This window comes from Lagenorhynchus albirostris, chromosome 14 (assembly GCF_949774975.1).
Source record: "Lagenorhynchus albirostris chromosome 14, mLagAlb1.1, whole genome shotgun sequence".
Lineage (NCBI taxonomy): Eukaryota > Metazoa > Chordata > Mammalia > Artiodactyla > Delphinidae > Lagenorhynchus > Lagenorhynchus albirostris.
Window position 1 is genome coordinate 211024 of NC_083108.1, and position 21353 is coordinate 232376.

The 21353-nt window shown below is 52.4% G+C and overlaps 1 protein-coding gene across 1 annotated transcript in view; it reads left to right on the forward strand.

The window, feature by feature from the left end:
* Positions 1-3893: 3893 nt before the first annotated feature.
* PARD6G (par-6 family cell polarity regulator gamma) overlaps positions 3894-21353 on the forward strand; it is a 106368-nt gene continuing 88908 nt past the window's right edge. The window contains exon 1 of the mRNA XM_060122086.1: positions 3894-4107. Coding sequence (XP_059978069.1) covers positions 4036-4107 — 72 coding nt within the window. The 5' untranslated portion in view covers positions 3894-4035. The remainder of the gene's footprint in view (positions 4108-21353) is intronic.

Genomic DNA, 21353 nt, shown 5'->3' on the forward strand with positions numbered 1-21353 from the left:
GCAAAGCTGGTTAAACAGCATGATCAAAATTTTGTGAAATATATAAATATAAATGCAGAAAAATGAAATACAGGTAAAATATACCAAAAAGGTAATAAATACAGTTGATTGCTGAGTAGTTTGATTATGGGTGATTTTAACTTCTTTCTATTATGTGTTTGTATTCTCCATATTTCTTTTACAATGAACTTATGGTACATTTATAATTACATAACTTATAAATTATAGTCATTTATGGTATATTTGATAATAATGTTTTAATTGGTTAGGTTACCTAATATTTATTTGTTTTTTTCAAAAAGCCACCTCCTGCGTTTATTTATTGATTCTATTATTCTTTTCCTAATTCAATCTTTCTACTTCCCATTCTACAATTTTATTTTATTGTTATTGTTTTAAATTTTTACACTTGATCTTTTATTCATTTATTTTCATTCTCACTTATTTATTAGTATAATTACTTACTATAACATTTTCCTCTGAGCACTACTTGAACTATATCATATACACTCCGATCTATGGTTTTTCATTATTACTTTAGATATTTTAATCTGATTTTTATTTACTCATTTATTCAAGGTGTGTGTATTTTCATAACAGTTTGAGTTCATAAAATTAGCTTCCAGACAGTAAGGATTTTTGTTGTGGTGTTTATTTTCTAATTTTTTCTTTCATTCCTATTTTTAAAACATTGTGACCACATATACATATCAATATCTATCTATATATTGATACATATATATTAATACTCTTTTTATACTTTGGAATTATTAGTGTTTACAAACTAATTTAGGGATCAGCAAACTTTTTGTCTAATGGGCAAGACTGCAAGAGTTTTTGAGTTTGTGACCCATGCAATCTCCCTCTCAGCTATTCAGCTTTGCACCTGGAGCACAAAGCCAGCCACAGACATGAAAGAACGAGCATCCCTGTGTTCCAATAAAACCTTATTTACAAAGTCAAGCAGCAGAGCAGATTTGGCACATGGGCCGTAGCGTGTGGCCCTGTCCTAACATATGTCCTGATACACAGTTATCTTGTGGATGTTCTTTGAAAACTGCAAAAGGACCATTGTCTGTATTTAGGCAGAATTCAATAGTTATATAAGTTCAATGACTAAGTTTACTATTCTTTACCTATTACTGTGCATTTTAACAAAGGTACATTAGTTAACTTCTCATTCTATTTCCTTCCATTTTATTTTATGAATGCTGAGCCGTGTAGTGTTCATATATATTAGATCTTCATGTTGGCATACCATTTTTCATTATGAAGGACCATTTTCATTATGAAGGATCATTTCCTTTTGTGTGTGTGTCCAAAATATAGAGCCTTTTATTTAAATATCATGTAAGAGATGTCTAAAGTCTGTACAATGACTGAGTAAGCTTAATATAACAGGAGTAAGGAATAACTATTCCTAAAGAAAAATTTTGCCCATATGACTTGTTTTCCTTAAAAAAAAAAAACTCCTGTCATCTGTGGTATCTGAAGGCTCATTTTCATTAAATGAGGTAATGCCTTTGTCCCTAAAGCAACATAATCTTAAATTAAGAACCCCCATTTTCTCCCTTTTACTGATATTTTAAATTTCATCCTTTCTATGTCACTTTGTTGTAGTTATGTCTCTTGTTTACCGTTTTTTAAAAAAATATTTATTTGGCTGCGTCGGGTCTTAGTTGCTGCACGCGGGGATCTTCGTTGCCCCTTGGGGATCTTCGTTGCGGCGTGCGGGATCCAGTGCCCTGACCAGGGATCAAACATGGGCCCCCTGCATTGGGAGCGTGGAGTCTGAGTCACTGGACCGTCAGGGAGGGCCCCTCTTGTTTGCTGTTTTTGACTGGGTATTACTTAGTGAACAAATCTGAAAGTCTTAAAATAGGTGAATTTTATCTCACTCACATTTATAGGCATGACAGATGTATATATATATATATATATATATATATATATACTCACAGTTCCTATTTACTGTGTTATTTTTTCTGTCTATAGAATTTAATAAGTATTTCACAACGTGCTTGCATTCGTTTCACACCCCTCTCTCTCTCTCTCTCTATATATATATGTATATATACATAAAATGTTCTGAAAATTTGAGGGGTTATATTGTTTTCTAAATTTGTTCTTGATTACATTTATTTTTTTTAACGTAGTTTAATTTTTTTTTAGAAATTTATTTTTTATTTATTTATTTTTGGCTGCGTTGGGTCTTCGTTGCTGCACGTGGGCTTTCTCTAGTTGCGGCGAGCCGGGGCTACTCTTCGTTGCGGTGCGTAGGCTTCTCATTGCCGTGGCTTCTCTTGTCGTGGAGCACTGGCTCTAGGCGCACAGGCTTCAGTAGTCGTGGCACGCGGGCTCAGTAGTTGTGGCTCACGGGCTCTAGAGCGCAGGCTCAGTAGTTGTGGGGCATGGGCTTAGTTGCTCCGCGGCATGTGGGAGTCTTACCGGACCAGGGATGGAACCGGTGTCCCCTGCATTGGCAGGCGAATTCTTAACCACTGCGCTACCAGGGAAGTCCTTGATTACATATAAAACCATAGATTTAACTAACACACCCTTCTGTATGTATAATAATTAAATTAGCATGTTTGTATTTCCTCTTCCTTTTCCTCCTATGAATTTACACTAAGAAAAGTTATATAATAAACTAAAATTGGATTGTAAACTCGTATAGTATACTTTATAATAATTTTGAAACACCTATTTGCCCTGTGTTCTTAACTTCATTACAAATTCCTCAAGAGCGAGGATGTTGGTTTTGGCAGCCCCACTTCCCCAGCTCTCTAGATAATAAGTACTCATGTCATTGCTAACAACTGATGACCTCTTTCTCCTAACATGTTCTTTTTTCTACCAGCCTTGGCAGAAGTCTTCCTTCTCATCAGACAGGCCTATACGATGCTTCTGACCATTCCCTATCCCTTTACTTCGGCCTATGCTAGACCATGCCTTAGGAGTTTGCCTCCGGCAGAACCTTCGCCCAGACCATCTACCACCTGGCAGCTCCTACGGACACGTGGACCCAAGGGCGTCACGCCTCCGATGATTCCCCTATTATCCAAGACAACGTTAAAGATCACCCCAGATCAGCCCCCTTCCCTGGCCGACTGGTGGAGGTAAACAAAATCTTGGCGGGAGCGAGCAAGGTAGAAAAAGCGTGGGCGCCGAGGTGGGAATGAGGCGCCCCGCGTGGGTCAGCGCGGCGTCTCTTCCCCGCTCTTGATTTTGCGGACTGGAGCGCGCACCTACCCGGTCGCGGCGTCTTTGGGGGCGGGCCCGCGGGGCGGGGCTGGGGGAGGGTCTTCGGGGCACAGGGCGGGGATTGACGGCGGGTTCGGGGGGCCGGGTCGGCGAGCCCTGGGCGGGGCGTTGGGTGAGTCCTCGGGGGCAGGGGGCGTGTCCTCCAGACTCGGGAGGTGGATCCTCAGGGCGCGAGTCTGGGCCTTGAGGCTCGTGGGGCGGGTCCTCGGGAACGTGAGCCGGTTTTCTCGGCGTGGGGCGTGTCCTCGGGGAACAGGTCCTCGGGACGCGGGGCGGGGACAGGCGACTGATCCAGGGGGCGCGGAGCAGGACGTGGGCCCTTGGGGCTCGTCAGGGCGTGCCCTCCGAGCTCCGGGCGTGTCCTCGGGGTACGAGTGCTGGCGACGCGGGGCAGGTCGTCGGCGCACGGGGCGGGGCGTGGGGCCGGGTTCTCTGGGTACGGGGCGGGGATTGGCGGCGGATGCTCTGGGCGCGGGGCGGGGATTGGTGGCGGATACTCTGGGCTCGGGGCGGGACCTAGGTTCTAGGGGCTCGGGGGGCGGGTCCTCGGGGCGGCGCGCGCCGGCTTCCCCTGCTCCTCCCGCGCGCGGCCCCTGGAGTGCCCAAGGCGCGCGGCCAGCCCTGCTCGGGCCGCTGCACTCGAGTTGCCCCGCGGCCGAGCGAGCGCGGGCCGGGGTCGGGGCCGCGGCGGTGGGTATTGCACCCAGGGTCCTTCTGCAGCCCCCGTAGCGAGGAGCGAGGGCGAAGACGAGGCTAAGCGGGGCCGGAACCATGAACCGGAGTTTCCACAAGTCTCAGACCCTGCGCTTCTACGACTGCAGCGCGGTGGAAGTCAAGAGCAAGGTGAGCCGGGGACCGGCGGTCTGCGCCCCCCACCCCCGCGAATGAATGGGCACCCCGAAGGGGACTGGGAGGTGCGAGACGGGCCGGCGCCAACTTTGGAACGCGGCGCCGTCCGTGGGATGTGCAGGGGTCCCGCAATCCTTCCCGCCCCTGCGCGCGCACAAAGCCCGGCAGCCCGATAGGGTTCAGCTGGAGCCCCGGCGCTCGGAGGGCCGCGCGGCCGCCTGACCCTTCGCGAGAGCGGCTCTTTTGTTCCACAAGCTGGCGGCGACCCGGCGCGCCGCACGGTGGAGGGGCGACATTTCCGGGGCGACCCAGGGGCTGCTCGGATTCGGGGCCGTGGAGGGGCCTCGGGGGCCCGGGCCAGGGGAGGGCCCTGGCCGCGCCGCTTCCTTCATTGCGGAGGAGTCTCGGAATCGGTGAGGGGAGACGGGCAGCCGGTCCCCGATCCCCGGACCGGACCCCCAGCCCCCGGCCCGGCCCTCTGTACCAGTCCCTCAGCCTCCCGGCGCGCCCCAGGCCCAGATTGCCCGGGCGCGCCGGGCCGGCGGCCCCTCCCGCTGCCCGCGCCCCGGCCCCAGCGTGCCCGAACTTGCGGGTTGCTGTGCGCGTTTGGGTAATTGGCTGATAGGATCTGGCGCTTCTGCCCTTTGCGGGGGCGGCTACTTCGCGGCAGACGCTTTTGTCTGCGAGGGTCTCAGTGGTGGACCCCGCGGCGGAGGAGGAGTTGCAGTTGTTCAGGGTCCTGGAGGGAGGGGGCCCAGCTTACCGCTGCCTGGGATCCGGCTCTCGCCCGTTCTCTGCGCGCCCCCCGCCTCGATCAAGCAAGGCAGAGGCAACTGAGTGGTTGGTGGGAGGGGGCCGGACCCGAGGGTGGGCTCTGACCTCCAACTCTGCGCACGCTTGGGTCGCGGGGCGTGTGTGCCCCGGTCCGGTCTCTGGGAAGACGAACCCGGCGGCCCCCTGCCTGGGTTGCCCCTGCCGGGCAAGGGGAGTGCTTTGGCGTAGGAGTTCCAGGGCTTCCTCCGAGGATGGGGGATTCTCTGCGGGAACCCCACTGCAGTGAGTTGCGGCATTTCATCACCATCTTGTTGGACAGTCTTTTTAGGAACCCCTCATCTCTAACGACCCCGTGTGCTAATTCTGGGACCCTCGCCCTGCACTCCTCCCCGCTTTTAGCCCCAGAGTGCCCACACCCCGGAATCAGAAGTGCCCGCTGTGAGTTGCGTGGGGGAGAAGAACTGACAGGCGTGAGTGGGAGCCCCAAATAATTGACGTTTCTTCAACTCAGTGGGAAGGTGGCTTTGTGGAGCTCATTGTCGCCTGCAGTAGCCACTGAGCCCGTGTGGTGTTTCGTTTTAACTGTTTATTTTGAGATCATCATAGATTAACAGGCAGTTGTGGAAAAGAATACAGAGACTTCCCCAAAGGTAACATCTTGTATCGATCATCAGACTTGTTCACGGGGTGTTTTTGGGTCACACACTTTTGTCGTGTGCTCATTCCTGAGACCCAGCACGGTCACAACACAGACCACTTCGAACGCAAGGGTACCTCCTGCTGCCCTTTCACAGTGGCAGTTTGGTTCTAAGTGATTAACATCACATGCTGTTCCTGAGTCTCACTGGCCACATCCCCTGTGCTCAGTAGCCACGGGCGGCTTGCAGCTGCCTGACCAGATTCAACTCCAGAGGGTCTGTCCAGAGGTATAGCCCTGGAGGAAATGCCCTCACCAGGCCTTATCTTGCAGTTCTGCACTGTGGACACTGTGAGGACCCCTGGGGACTGGAGAGTAGGCATCTGCCTTTGCCTCTCCTGGGGAACTGGGGGCTGTGGGCGTTCGGGTGGCCCAGCGGGTTGCCTCAGGCTGCCCCACCTTCTTGACTCCCCAGTGAAGAAGGGGCACTGCCCCATGGCCCAAGCCTGGGTTCAAGTTCAGATGCATTGAATGCTCCACCGGGGGTGAGTGGCAGAGCGAGAGTTTTGGTTGAATTTGGGAGCACCCCTGGCAGGCCACACCAGCCTGGGCCCTGCTGGGCTGGCTGGTTATACACACAGCACCACGACTGACCCCCGCCCTTTTGGAAGAGGGGGCTTGCCTTACTGTTTGTCCAGAGGGTCCACGCGGCTCGTGCGTCTGTACACGCCCTCCCACCCACCCACTTGGTAGTGAATACTTGCACGCATTGAGTCCATCTGTGCAGGGAGCGTTAGTCCAGCTGCTGATGTCAAAATATGGGAGGCCAGACGTTACGACAGTGATGTCTTTCCACCATCTAAAGGTAGCACCGTAACACCTGGGTTTGTATGTGGAGAAAGTGGTGCCCAGGAGCTGAGTCCGGCCGGTTCTGCCACCTACCCTTTGGAGTTTTCAGGCAAGTTATTTAACTGTTCTGAGCCTTAGTTATTTCATCTGTAAAATGGTCATTGTACCTATTCCGCTAGCCCCCCAGGATCAAATGAGGTAATGAATGTGAAGTACTTTTAAACCGCAGAGCACCCACAATTGTAAGAGTTAAGCACTGCAGGTCAGGATTCTGTGGCATTTCAGGATATCAGGTCTGAAAATCTGATCCTCTCAGAATTTTTGGCATTAGCCATCTGCCACAGCTGGTCAGTTCCCAAAGCATCGGAGGCAGAGACATTATCTTGACCTGGTGGGTCTTCCCCATCGTCTAGCCCCTGGCTCTCCCCCAGTATTTCTGTTTTAATACCTTGATGCATCTATTTCTCTCCCCACCAGCTGCATTTCTCTGCACTTTGGAGTATAACTGCTTTACAATGGTGTGTTAGTTTCTGCCTTATAACAAAGTGAATCAGCTGTATGTATGCATATATCCCCGTATCCCCTCCCTCTGTGTCTCCCTCCCACCTTCCCTATCCCACCCCTCTAGGTGCACGCACTTCTGACTCCCCAGTTCTGGTTCATGGGGCCGCCATTTCACACTCACTCTTTTTCCTCTCTCCCTGTAAGACCTGCAGTGGGGAGGGGCTGTGCAGCTGTCTGCGGGAGCATGTTTCAGGCCGAGGGGAGCAAGTCTTGGCCCATCAGAGGGGCAGCAGGAAGGCCAGTACTGGGGGAGGGGTCTGCAGGGGCAGAGTAATTGGGGATGACTTGTTTGAGGAGAAGGCAGAAGGCCGCCCGGGGCCATTGCAAGCCACAGGCCTGAAAAGCCTAGAGGAGCACAGCTACCCATGTCCGCAAGCTGCTGTTCACTGAGCCCTCACCCTCTGGCTGGAGGCCCCTGTGTTAAATGAGGCCCGTGTTGTCCCGGTTTCCTTACCCCTCAGGCCTCATCCGTGTTCTCTTCAGCCTCTGGGTCCCGTTTATGTGGCTTTCCCCCCACCTGAAATGTTTTCTCGAAGAATCTGCCCTATCCTGACCACCGTCTCCTACAAGGCCCATCTGATGTCTTCACCAGGCCAAGCCTTCTGCATCCTCTGACCCCTTCCCCGTGTTTCTCTCATCTTATGGCCTTTGTCACGGTGCTGGTGACAGGAACCCAGGACTGTGTTTACACCCCCATGGCTTGTTGTGTTCATTGTGTGAGGGGAGAGTAACACCTCTAAAGGTTTTAATCCAGTTTTGGCTGCTTGGTTTAGATAATGTTGGAGACTTTTCTGCATTCTAAACAAATACATTATCATTGTAGAAAATGTAGAAACCATAACAGGCACAAGGGGGAATTCGCACATCCAAAGTGTGGTCGCGTGTCCTTCTGACCCTTTAGTCTGCATGTGTACATGCAGATGTCTTTGTTTCACAGAATCAGAGGCATATTTTATAGGTATATTATTCTGTAGCCTTCAAGTTTCCGCCTTGAACTTAACAGTGAAGTGTTTTCTCATGTCATTAATAATTTTAGAAAACATATTTTCGAAATGACTACGTAGTATTCCATCTTATGTGTAACCATAATTAATCTAACTAATATCCTTTGGGTTCCAGTTTTGTCCTAGAATAAACAATGCTGTGAATAACAACTTTGCATTTAAATCTTTACATAAAGAGTACATATAGAATGTATATCATAAAAAGTATACAAAGAATACTGATTCCCTTAATTCAGTGCAGAACTTTTATTATGTCTTTAGGACAGATTCCTAGAAGTGAAATTACTAAGTGAAAAGTCTGCACATTTTTAAGGCTTTGAGTACATATTGCTGAATTTCCTTCCAGAAAGTCTCTTCTATACATGTGTACCTTGTTGCATATCTAGCCCCCTCCCTCCCTCCAGTCCTGGGTATTTTCTTATTCTATCCCATTTAGATAAGTGAAACACTACCCCATTTAATTTGTTTTCTTGGGTTATTAGTGAATAGAAAATTCTTATATTTGTTAGCTATTTTATGTCTATTTTTAGCTGCCTGTCTCCTTCCACCCTTCTTTTTTTTGATTAGTGTTCTTATTTTCTACTGAGTGATGGAGCTGCTCGTCCCAGGAGATTTTCCAGTCAGTGCAGATGGTGCTAGGTGACAGTGTTCCCTGTGGTCCCAGATCTTGTCTCTGCCGAGGTTGTCGGCTGCCTGGCCATGCCCTTCCATCTGGGGGCTGGAGCCTGGGCCAGGCCCTCCCCATGGGGTGGCTGGGCACTTGCCTCCTGTGGGCCAGTTGAGAACCGCCTGACAGTTTGACTCACCTCTGTGTTTGGCTACACCCTTTTAAGATTCCGGTTTTGTTGTATCCATGCATGTCTGTGTTTAAACAGGTTCGGTAACTTGATTTGGGGAGTTGCATCTAGAGGAGACTCTCATCAGGGACCCAGGTGGGGAGTGTCAGCCTGGTGGGCATGGATGGTGTTGCGGCCCACCTCCTGTGGGTCTGTGACCCGTGAGCAGCAGAAAGCCCTATGGGCATTCCTAGGGGCACCCCAGTTAGCAGGGGTTCAAGCCCTTTCCTAGGACCCATGACATTTCAGATAGAGGGCTCTTCCAATTTTAGGGAAGGAAAGGAGCGTCAGGGCCTGGGAGATGCAACCATTCAAGGTTGCTTCTAGGTGTCAGAAGCTCTAATGTTTGTGAATCACATCCTGAATCGGCGAAAATAGAGAGGCATCCTGCCCCTTTCCCATGAAGGGGCCTCCTGGACTTTTAGAGGCAAGCAAGGAAGGAGCTTGGAATGACGATGGCAGAGGCGTCTGTGAAAGGGGCCTCAGGGCTCTGGGGGTTGCATTTGGTCCACTAGCTGTTTCCATGTTTATAGGCTCCCTACTTCCTCTCGGCAGATTTCTCCTCAGCTGTGAACCTGGGGAGCAGTGTGAGGTGCTGTGCCCCTTTCTAGCCCCAACACACACCTGGTAGCCCTCCTCTGAGGCTGCCCTGAACACACGAGGGGTAGAGAGATGGTCCAGGCTGGGTGCTGCCCTCTGTGTACAGGTTGCATTCAGAAGTATTAGTATTTGGTTAACCACATACATATATATTCTAAATACATTACAAATAATCATTCATTAGTCCCCATCACAGCCTTGCCGGATGGGTTCTGTTATAACCTCCCTTACACGAGAGAACACTGAAACGTCAAGGTGGCTCCACTAACCTGGCCCAGGTCAGGGAGCTCAGGCAGTTCGGCTCCAGACCCCATGCTCTTTACCATGAACGCTCTGTGGCCCTGTTGGAGGAGGACTGCTGCCCCTCTCCCTCTGATAAGCCCTCACGTCCAGGTCCGGATACTGACGCAAGTGTTCACAGCTCACCCCGTGTAGAATGAGGCAGTCCCTCTCGGGCTGTCTGGATCTGGAGTTTGGAAGGGTTAGGCCTAGTGCTTTGCGGGGAGGAAGCTCTACTTTTCTTCCATCCGGGAGCAGTTTCTAGCCGTGTGGCCTTGAGGGAAGTCCAGTGTTCAGTAGTCATTCTTAAAAGCCTGTCATCCATTGATGTATTCATTTACTGAGCAACTACAGTGTGACAGGTGTGGGGTTCGTGCTGCGGTACAAAGGTAACCAAGACAGCCAGTATCCTCACCTTAAAAAACGTATGATCCAATGAAGGATCAGTCACTGATGGGCATATCGGAGTGGGTGGATGCGGGGGTCCTTCATTCTGATATCCGAAGTATCACCAAATCCACAGTTTCACATCTTGAGACCAGAGGTTTCGGTGCATCCTGGCTGTCTTGCCCACATAGCAAGAGCAGTCGGTGCTCGGGCATCCAGGAGCTGCTCTTATCTTCTCTGGCGTCAGCAACAGCGGTGCCCCCACGGGTTGCTTTGAGATGAGTCAGAGCGTCTTCTCCCCTCCTTGCTTCCAGAAGCAGCTGGGCTCTGGTCCCCACTTGTATGCATCTGGGGACTCTAGCTCTCTCCCTGTGCTGCCTTTCTCAGTAGCACGCTCCAGGGAAAACATTCAGCGGCTAAAATGTGACAAGCAGTGCTTTGCATGCAGTAGGTACCCAATAAATGTTAGTTGAGTTGAAATCAGATGATTTTCCTGATAGCTGCTAGTTCAGAAGTGGTCTGTCAGGGTACTTTCAAAAAGAACTGCTTTTTGGGGCAGGTGACCAAAGCTGGATTCACCAATTGACTTATTCCCAGGGCATCTCTGAGAGGGGTCAGGGGCCTTGTCATCTGCCTGCTAGTGCCCCAGAGGGGAAGGGAGAAAACGGGGTAGCAGATGAGCTGAACAAAGAAGAGAAAATTTGGAAGTTCAAAGGAAGCTGATTTAAAAGTCCATGTGGACACCGCTGCTGTTGTTAGTGTCTCCTTATTTCCTTAGTGCTAAATTGTAGGCTGAGAGCTGCAGGGGCCCAGCTCGGGGCATGTCGTCAGAACCAGCTCCTGTGCACCTCCACGAGCGCTGCCCACCCCTCTTCCCTGTAAACCCCATTGGCCCTACCTGCTTCCTCTGCCAGAGCTGCCTGGGCAGCCCTGTGTTACGCATAGGATAGGGGTAGCAGGACAGGGCTCTCACTGTTACAGCTGGGACAGCAGTTACCTTCGATGCCTCCTTTCCCTGTCCCCTAAGTTCAGTGCTTCCCAGGTTCCTGGGGGCCAGGGACATGTGTCCCGCACCCCACCATCCGTCTCTCCGACTCGCCAAGACTGTGTTCCTCTGGGGCTCTGCAAAGATGCTTGCTGGCAGAGGAGACCAAGCGGGTGGGCTCCTCTCACCATCCCCAGCCAGAGCATGCGCTCTGTATTTTGGGGTATATGTGTAGCTTTTTACTTGAGGGACGTAAAAAAAAAGCTTTTGTCGCTTAAGGAGTGTGAAAAGCACCCAGAGCCTCCTGCATGGCCCATCCCTGTTAAGTTCTTAGCTTGTCACCCTCCCCAGGTCCACGGGCTTGTCACCCTCCCCAGGTCCACGGGCTTGTCACCCTCCCCAGGTCCACAGGCTGACCGTCTGCAACCCGATCGTCTCCTACACTTATGCAGGAAGCTCTGCCATGCCTCAAGGCTGAAACAGCTGCCTTTTCAGGAAACTGTTCCAGCCCCGCCTCACACCAGGGAATCTCTCCTGTGTGGAGTGCGGTGTGTGTGACAGTGAAGTACACTAATCTCAGGCGTGTGGCTTGATGAAATTTTACATGTTTGCACACCCGGTGAGCACTGTGCACACAGTGTGGGACATTTCGGCTTTCAGGAAGTGCCTTCGTGCGCTGTATAGTCAGCCCCCATCCCCAGTGTAACCGCCAGCAGGGTCTCTATCACCAGAGATGAGCGTGCTGGTCGTCAGGCGCGATGTCACAATGCAGTCTGTGTCCGCAGGGTCCATCCGTGTTGTGTGCATCCAGAGATCTGCTTTTTATGGATTCAAAGTATTCCTTTGTGCAGAAGATGTGGCACATACATACAATGGAATTTTACTCAGCCATAGAAAGAAACGAAATTAAGTTATTTGTATTGAGGTGGATGGACCTAGAGACTGTCATACAGAGTGAAGTAAGTCAGAAAGAGAAAAACAAATACTGTATGCTAACACATATACATGGAATCTAAAAAAAAATGGTTCTGAAGAACCTAGGGGCAGGACGGGGATAAAGAGGCAGACGTAGAGAATGGACTTGAGGACACGGGGAGGGGGAAGGGTAAGCTGGGACGAAGTGAGAGAGTGCCATGGACATATATACACTACCAAACGTAAAATAGATAGCTAGTGGGAAGCAGCCGCATAGCACAGGGAGATCAGCTCGGTGCTTTGTGACCACCTAGAGGGGTGGGATAGGGAGGGTGGGAGGGAGACGCAAGAGGGAGGGGATATGGGAACATATGTATATGTATAACTGATTCACTTTGTTATACAGCAGAAACTAACACACCATTGTAAAGCAATTATACTCCAATAAAGATGCTAAAAAAAAAAGTATTCTTATGCATCCGTCTGTGTTGCTGGAGGTCCAGGCGGCCAAAGCCTCCCGTGAGCTTCCCTTCAGCGTGCTTGTGAGTTTCACTAGCCATTCTCGATGCTGCTGGGGGCCGGCTGGCGGAGGCCCTGGTCAGGCTAGCGCACAGCCCACTGTGGCTCTTCTGGAGCGTCAGGTGTGCGGGCTCCGATCCTGGACTTGGGTGGATTTGGATGGAGCAGCTGTTGTAGGGTTCTGAGGGTTAAGGAGTTCCCGAAGGCCTTGAGCCACAGCTTATTAATAGGTTGTTGATTACTGAATCCAAACAAATGAGGAATTTGTCTTACAGAATTGAAGGGCCTTCCTAGTCCTTCCTTTATTTATTTAAAAAAATATTTATGTATTTATTTATTTGGGTTGTGCCAGGTCTTAGTTGCAGCGCGTGGGATCTTTAGTTGCAGCACGCAGACTCTGAGATGCAGCATGCAGACTGTCAGTTGTGGCACGCAGGCTCTGAGATGCGACACGCAGACTGTCAGTTGTGGCACGCAGGCTCTGAGATGCAGCACGCAGACTCTCAGTTGTGGCACGCAGGCTCTGAGATGCGGCACGCACGCGGGATCTAGTTCCCCGACCAGGGATGGAACCCGGGCCCCCTGCATCGGGAGCGTGGAGTCCTACCCACTGGCCTGCCAGGGAAGCCCCCCCAAACCCCGACCTGGTCTTTCATTTAATTCTGCAGTTTGAGTTGCTGCTGTCCTGCCTTCCTCTGCCCCGCTTTACCCCGTACTACCTTGCGTGGGCCCTTCTGGTGGGCCAAGTGCTCGGGGAGAAACTGAGACACGACATGAACAAGGACGGGCCTGGTGCTGCTTGACGGGTCCAGGATAGCTCGTGCCACGGTCTCTTTCTTTTTTTGAATTTTATTTATTTTTTATACAGCAGGTTCTTATTAGTCATCTGTTTCATACCCATCAGTGTGTACATGTCAATCCCAATCTCCCAGTTCAGCCCACCACCGCCCCCCCCCCGCCACTTCCCCCCTTGGTGTCCGTACGCTTGTTCTCTACCTCTGCCACAGTCTCTTTGGTGACGGTGCACAGTTGTCCTTTTGAAAACTGTCTGAGTTTCCCACGCGGAACGAAGACCCCCACGGCGGCCTTGACCGTGGCGGGCTGTGGAGCCAGGAGCTTCACGTGGCCTTCACCTAGGGGTGTCCCTGTGTCGCCTTGCAGCTCACCACTCGCACACCTGAGGATGTTGGTGAGCTGCACCCTTTGCCTTCGGGAATTACTTCGCTCTCCCTGAAAGTCCTGCCTAGTGATCCGGCATGTTTATTTTCCGTTTCACGGCGTGAGTGTGCCTGTCGAAAGCTGGATTGTATGTCCGTCAGTCTACAGAGCAGATCTCTCTGTGCCTTTGCTTCCGAGACAGGACGTGGGGCACTGATGCACAGGGGCAGAAAGCGCCCCCGACGGCCTCCTTTGGGGGTGCGTGTTGCCGTGGGAGGACCCTGGGGTCCCCGGTTAAGGGCTGTGGAAAAGACCTGTGAGGACCATTAAGCGGCTGTCTTTCCATGGTCAGCTATGCTAGAGGAACTGGGAGACTAAAGGAATGTTCGCGTCCTGTTTTCCACGCTTGGGGGCCTGAGCGACTGCTTCCCCACCCACAAGCCCTGCCCTTACTTCCCTCGCTGGCCTGGAATAATGACGGGCTGCTGCTGTGGGGCAAACTACTCTGCCTGCACGAAGGTCCTTCACACAGAGCAGGAGGTGGCCCCTGGCTCCTGGTAGCAGCTACAGGTGCAGGACGCGCGGGGCACCCGGACTGCACAAGAACGTGCTCCTTTGGCCTGGAAGGGGATGCAGAAGCCCGTACGTCTGGACGCTCTTGTGGGCAGCAGTGTGTCGGGTTCTCCGGAGAGGAGCTGCCCTGGAGCAGCTTTGTCCCTGCTCGTCTCGAGCTCGGAGTCACCGGTCCTGTGCACCGCCGCCCCGAACTGGGAGCAGTTTCCCAGGAATGCGACCACACTGCTGGTCAGTGGTGCCTCCTCTCAGCCCACCCGGTGGTGGGTCACAGACTCTGGTCACCGCCAGGCCGAGGATCCGCAGGGACCAGCCCTTGAGAGTGAGCAAGCATGTGCTATCGGGGTTGCCCTGCAGTCCTTCCTGGAGTGAGGTTCTGGGGAACGCACAGTCTCTGGGCTCCCTCCCTGCCCTAGGAGCTAGGTCCAGACTGGTGGGAGCAGTTGCCACCCAGGTCACCTCACCTGGAGGAGAGTCCGGGCAGGTGTGACCTCTCGTCAGTTTCAGTGGTGTCTCATGGTTGCAGCTTCCCTTCTCGGAGCATTGGCTGTGTACCAGCTTCCTGCCGGCCCTTCTGCCGGGTGCTCGTCACAGATGTTTTCCTTGACGCTCCTCACACCTTATACATGGGCTGTAGAGGGGAGGACCTGCGGTCTTGACCAGGCTGTTAGCTCGCCCAGACAAGGCCCCAGCCAAGTGGCAGAATCAGACCTTAAACCCTCAATTGCTGTGCCGTCCTGCTTCCCATCTAGTTATTATCCCCTGGTTCCACCTCATGGAGGACAGACAACACCTACCTGGTCCAGACGTGCTCTGAAGTCACAGCACGTGTCTCTCCACCTTCCTCCCCAGCACCTCCTGGACACCAGCTCAGGGCTGCGCTGCTTCTTAAATATCCCTCCTGCATCCTGTGAAATCCCCTCTCCTCGGCAGCCCCATGAGCTCTGGCCTGTGTACAGTCTGACTGGAGGGAGATGGGGAGGGTACAGGGAGAGCTTTTCCTCTGTAGCACTGCAGAGGCTCTTTGCAACTGTGGTCAGTGTTAGCGGTGACCTCCCAGGTCCCTAGCGCACTGGACATGTGACTCAGTGGAGGCCCCTTGGATTGCAAGGCTGGGGTGGGCAGCGCCAGCTCAGCTTAGCTCTGAGTCCCCATGGAGAGATCGGGGTTAGGGTCACACTCCTGAGCACAGCTTTTCTCTCACAGAGTTATAAAGAGGTGGTTTCGTTGTGAAAAATGCCCTGAACAACAGCTGCCTGCCAGTGGCGGAAGGGACAGGGCCTATGGAAGCCGTGACTCGCATTCGGAAATCAGGAAGGTGGCTCAGCTGAAGGAGGGAACGCTGCTGTTGGGGGCCCACGAGCTTCCTGCTCTGTCATTTATAAACTCACACCGGCAAAAGGCCTCACTTTATGATGCTGGCAAGTCTGACTCTTTGAGAAGGGCTCAGTACAGCCCTGGGAATGCGTGTGGAAGGTCTAGCTCAGTGCAAAACTTCTCCATGCGTGCTTGGCCAAGAAGAGCAAAAACTCCGGGAGCAAAGCTGATCGAGTGCGAGCTGGTGACCAGCTGCTGTTTGCTGGAATCTCACTCCGAGCAGCACATGGATGTGTATCCAGTTCTCACAACAACCCTACGAGGAATATGCTTTGTCCCTCTTTTACAAAGGAGGAGATAGGCTTGGAGAAGTTGAAATTATCGAGTCACCCAGCCAGTCAAGGTGAGTCAGGACTTTGAACCTAGTACACTGGTCCGGAGCCTTTGCTCTTGGTGACTCTGCCTTTTGTGTGATAAGCTACCACTGGCCCAGGCAGCGTCCCGCCTCAGCCCATCCCCTCCCTGGACACTGACGGTTTTCCATGCACCCTGAGCTCATGTCCGAACGTGACCTTGCCTCCCCACTCAGGCTGGGGCTCCAGTCCTCTGCCTGAGCGGATTTCTGTTCCAGGAAAGTTCTGTGAAGGCAAAGACAGATGAGCACCCTGGCATTTGCCTCCACACTCTGGCCCAGGTGGACCTTCCAGTCCGCCAGCCCCACCTCAACACCAGGGTCTCCCTGCATGTTTACCCCCAGCTTCTAGAGCAGCCCGACTCTGGTTCATGCTGCTAACCCCACCATGGCCCCCCTTTGTCCACGCTGTCAGCTGGTCTGGGTGCCATCCCTTCCCACGTAGGGCGTCCCTGTCCCTTGGAATTCTCACCCACACCATGGGCGCTCTTTAGGTCTTGTCTAAATTCTCCCCTGTATTAGCCTCAGTTCCTTCATTTACTAGCCTTGTACCCGTGCACTGTTATGGAATCCTTCCAGGCCTCAGTCTCCTGGTCTGTAAAATGGGAACAGTGACACCTCAGGGTCGCCGTCAGGGTCACGTAGAGCATGCACGCAAAGCTTGGCGCCCACCACACCTCCTCTACCACAGTGGAAACCCCTGCCAGGCAGGGACCACAGGCCATATTCCTAAATCTCTCCTCCATTCTCAGCCCTGCCCCACCGCTACATTTAGCAGTACTGGGTCCACGGGTGCCGGTCACGCATTCGTGAGCAGAGGAGTGTGTGCCCACCTGTCTGGAGCACACGTGGGGCTCGTAGAGGTGACCACAAGTGCAGTGGGTTCTCAGTCCCCAGCAGCTGTCTGGCAGCCTCATGCAGGAATTGGTGCTTGTCTGAGCAGTTGTGCAGGTGCTGACAGCTGTACCACCATTGCTGTGGATTGAGGTGGGTGGACGGGGCACAGCAAGGGGCCAGGCTCCGCTCCATCTGACTCACAGGTCTGTGGCCCGATTTTAAACTGTCCCAGCGTGTCAGCCCAGGAGGTCGTCCCATGGCAGGTCCCACGCTCTGACAGATGCCTCGTTAGGACGACAGCCTGTGCTACCTGATCATCCCATAAACGGAGGTCTCTCCACAGTTTTCCACGTGGCATGCTGTGTACACATGTTCCTTGGCCCCGTCCTGAAATGGTCCCGAGGTGCTGGCGTTTACCCTATGAATGTACACTCCTGAGATCTTTTATGGTTGGAATGTCGTGTTGATTGTGACTCCAGGACCCACCCTGATGAAGAGCAGGCCATAGGTCACAGCCCACAGGACTGCCCCAGCAGCCTCCTGGTGCACACAGTGAGGTCCTGCCCCCCGGTGCCTGGGCTGTTGGGAGCTCCTTCGGGCCACACGGGGGTGATGGGCTGCAGCTCCTTCTCCATCTGTTTGTTGCTTTCCTCGCGCGCACAGTTTAAACCAGGGCCTGTGTCATGCCGCTTCTTCGTTTACGTTTCTCAGTTTGTCATTACACATTTGCACATGTGATTACTGTTCAGCGTCTCAGTGTTGGGCTCTCAAGCTAAACCATCAGCCTCACGAAGACGCTCATCACTGGCGCAGGGCCTGGCCCGTATTGAGCGTTCAGTGAAATCTTGTTGAATGAATGAATGAGTACTAAAAAGTAGCCCAGGGCTTCCCTGGTGGCGCAGTGGTTGGGAGTCCGCCTGCCGATGCAGGGGACACGGGTTCGTGCCCCGGTCAGGGAAGATCCCACATGCCGCGGAGCGGCTGGGCCCATGAGCCATGGCCGCTGAGCCTGCGCGTCCGGAGCCTGTGTTCCGCAATGGGAGAGGCCACAGCAGTGAGAGGCCCGCGTACCGCAAAAAAATAAAAAGTACCCCATAGTGGTTACTGACAAGATGCTTACTGGGATGTTTATGACACTGCTTTTGAGACTTTAGTGTGCACCTGGGTCACTGGGAACCTTGTTAGAATGCAGATTCTGATTCCCTGTGCCTGGGCCCAGCCCAGAGAGCCTGGTTTCACTGGCCGAAGGTGGGCCGGGTGTACACAGCTCCCTGGGCTCTTGGCCTAGGCAGGAGTCCCAGGCCCGGGGGGGCCTTGCTGCTTTGTTCTGTGTTGCACCCAAGTAATTTTCAACCTGATTGGGATCACACTGTGGATTTACCGTTGGGTTGTGTTTTCTTTCACTGTCCATATTGTAAAGGCTTCCTTGAGCACTAAAGCAGCACCTCTGCTGGCTTCATCGTGTTTCATCCCACGCGTGTTGGCTTCATCGTGTTTCATCCCGCGCGCGTGCTTCGTCTGTTTGACGAGCTTCTACAGTTTCCGTTTTTCACCGTATTTTGATGAAGATTTTCTATCAGAATCTACCTGTGCTTCTCTTCCTGTGTTTGCTCTCACCTGAGAGGCCGGGGGTGGTGGCCTTGGTATGGGGTGGTGCCCCGGGGTGGGGTCGCCTGGGGGCGGAGCCTCTACCGCAGGATCCAGGGTGCTGGGCCGGGTCGCTTCCTGCAGTGAGAAGGCTGGGTAACGTGTGTGCGTCGTTTGAAGCCTGGGTTGTAAGACAGCCTTTACTTATAAGGGGTCGTTCGTGTGTGGAAGAACATAGTAGCCCCCTGGATAACCCTCGGGTATCTTCAAGAGAAACACATTTTACAGTAGGAAAATGAGCAGAGGAATCCTGGTTGCTTCAGCCCCAGGCCGCTGCCAGGGAGCAGTCAGTGGGGATTGGAATGAGAAGATTTAGCATCTAGCATCCTCCTTGGTCCCTCAAGATTAGGGCAGAGTCTCAGGATCACTGGGAAGAGTCCAGCCCTGAAGATTTTGGAAGGAATGTACTCCTTTCACAGTAATGGTTAAATTGTTACAGTGGTCAGAAGCAGCTAACCTGCTCTGTGTGCATAAAACCTTAAGGTAGCCCCATCCTACAGATGGGATAACTGAAGCCCAGAGAGCTGTAGCGCCGGGGCGACCTGTCCAGGCCCTGTGGAAGGGATCCAGCAGGCCTTTGAGCTGCCATGGTCTGTGCTCCTGTGTAGCGTCCGGCAGGTTATGGAAAACGCGTGGCTTCCATCAGCCCATCTCCTTACATTCTCTCCTTCTCCCCGTGGCACCTACCGCTTTCCTACACGCTATAGGATCTGCTTATTCACTATTTTTACTGTTTGCTGCCTGTCCTCCCCACTAGTATGTAAGTCTCATGGGGGCAGACATTTTTCCTGTTTTGTTCACTCGCGTGCCCCAGTGTGAGGGGCCGTACCTGCTTCTTGGAACCTCTCCGTGGATATTCTCTGCGTGAGTGAGAGCAGCGGCCATACCTCATTACTAGCTGTCCACTCAGCAGATGTACTTTGAGTGCCTGCTCGATGCCAGGGTCAGTGGGGATAAAATGGAGACCGTAGTTTGCTTTTTGAAGCTATAAAGTCCAGCTCATGGAAATATTTTTTCAATGAATAAGTTCCTCCTTGGGGTACTTCCCTGGCGGTCCAGTGGTTAAGGCTTCGCCTTGCAGTGCAGGGGGTGCGGGTTCTATCCCTGGTCGGGGAGCTAAAATCCACATGCTTCGAGGTCAAAAAAACCAACACATAAGACAGAAACAACATTGTAACAAATTCAATAAAGACTTTAAAAATGGTCCACATCAAAAAAAAAAAGTTCCTACTTGGTAGTTTGGAGGAGTGAGTTCACATGAATGAAGAGACACATGTCACGTGAAACGACACTTTGGTAAAAGTGTCCTGGTGGTTCTTGGGGCCTCTCTTGTGAAAGGGAGCGGCAAAAGCAAACGATGCTTCTCGGATGTTCTCCTCTTTCTAGGGTCAGTTCTGCTGCAGGGAGGGTGTGGGGCGGGCAGTGGTGGGAGCGGCCTAGAGGCTCGGGGTCTACCTTCCTGCCGCAAATGCAGGGTGCCCACCGCGTGGTCTCCAGCGGAGGGCACACCTTCAGGCAGCCACTGGGTCTGACTGAGACCCCCTGAGCCTCTGTGTCCTAAAGCTGGTACTTGATGTTGAGCTGTGCCCTCGGAAGCAGAGGCACAGCCGGAGTGTGTTACACCTGCCGGGTCACACCCCTTTGCAAATATTCATTGAAACAGTGCCTTTGCTGGTGAAGGTGTCTTCACTTTCGTGCTGACACGTGGCGGGCAGGGGCGGGCTGGCGTTCAGCTTCAGGTTGCTGGGATGTGGCAGGGCTGGCCTGAGGCGCGGGGCCTGCTTGCTGACTCCGTGCTCACATCTGCCGCATTCCTGTTTTGTCCGGTAGTGTCAGCTTATAGACTTTTATTTTGACGCTGGTTAACACAGGTTTATTTCATTAATTCAATAAAGATTTGAGTGCCTACCGTCTAGCAGGGACCGTGCTAGGCTGCAGCAGACAGACCCTGCCCTCACGGGCTTGTGGTCTGGTGGCAGGTTCCTGCTTTCGCTCATACGGTAATTGAAAGTCTGTGGCTGCTTGGGGTTTGGGGGGTAGCTTATAAGTGACTCAGTCACTAAGCAGATTTCAACAGGTAAAGACTCCTCCTTGATGCCTGGCTCCTCTGGCCTTGCCTGGTGAGTCTGACAATACCTCATCACGCCCCTGTGGGCACCTTGTGGGCACCTTACAAGCCAGGAGCCAGATGACGTGCAAGTTTGAGATACCTACCTCATAGGACCACAAGCGTTCAGTAAAAGAATGTTTTTCAAGTACAGCAGATAAGTGGAAAATGCATAGAGTAGACCAGTGCATACAGTATGCTCCTGTTTAAAGAAGAGGGAATATGGATACAAGCCACAGATATTGCTCTTACATGCAGGAGATGCCTTTTGAAGGCACTACAACTGAAATCATTGGTTCCTGTGCAGGGGACACTGGGTGGCTGGGATTCCTTCTGAATTTTGAGCTGTATGGTTCTATCCCATTCAAACCATAAAGATAAATGTACCAAACTGTGTGATCCTAATTGTTTAAAAAGCACACATGTTGGAGAAGCCTGGAGGAGCGTCCTCTCCCGAGCGCAGAGCTCTCTCAGTCAGCTGTCCCTCCTGGCCCAGGCAGGACTGGAACGGCCGCAGGACAGTGAGCCCTGGGCTCCAGTGGCACCTCAAGTGTCATACCAGACACCAGCCCTTGGCGTTTCCGCCCCTTTTTCGGTCCAGCATGAATCTTGCTGGTTTCTCCAGAGTGACTGTGTTCACAGGCACATGCGGTCGGCTTTTCTGACTGCCTCTGAGGCGAAGATTACCGTGAGTTGCATGCAGGAGAGGAAAGGATGCTTTTTTAAAAACAGCAGAGTATCTTAAGGAAATGATGAAGGAGGATAGAAATTCAGAGTTACAGACCTTTGTCCTTAAAGTTCAATTCCCCTTTTTTGTGAAAGGCAACCTGAAAGGGGAGG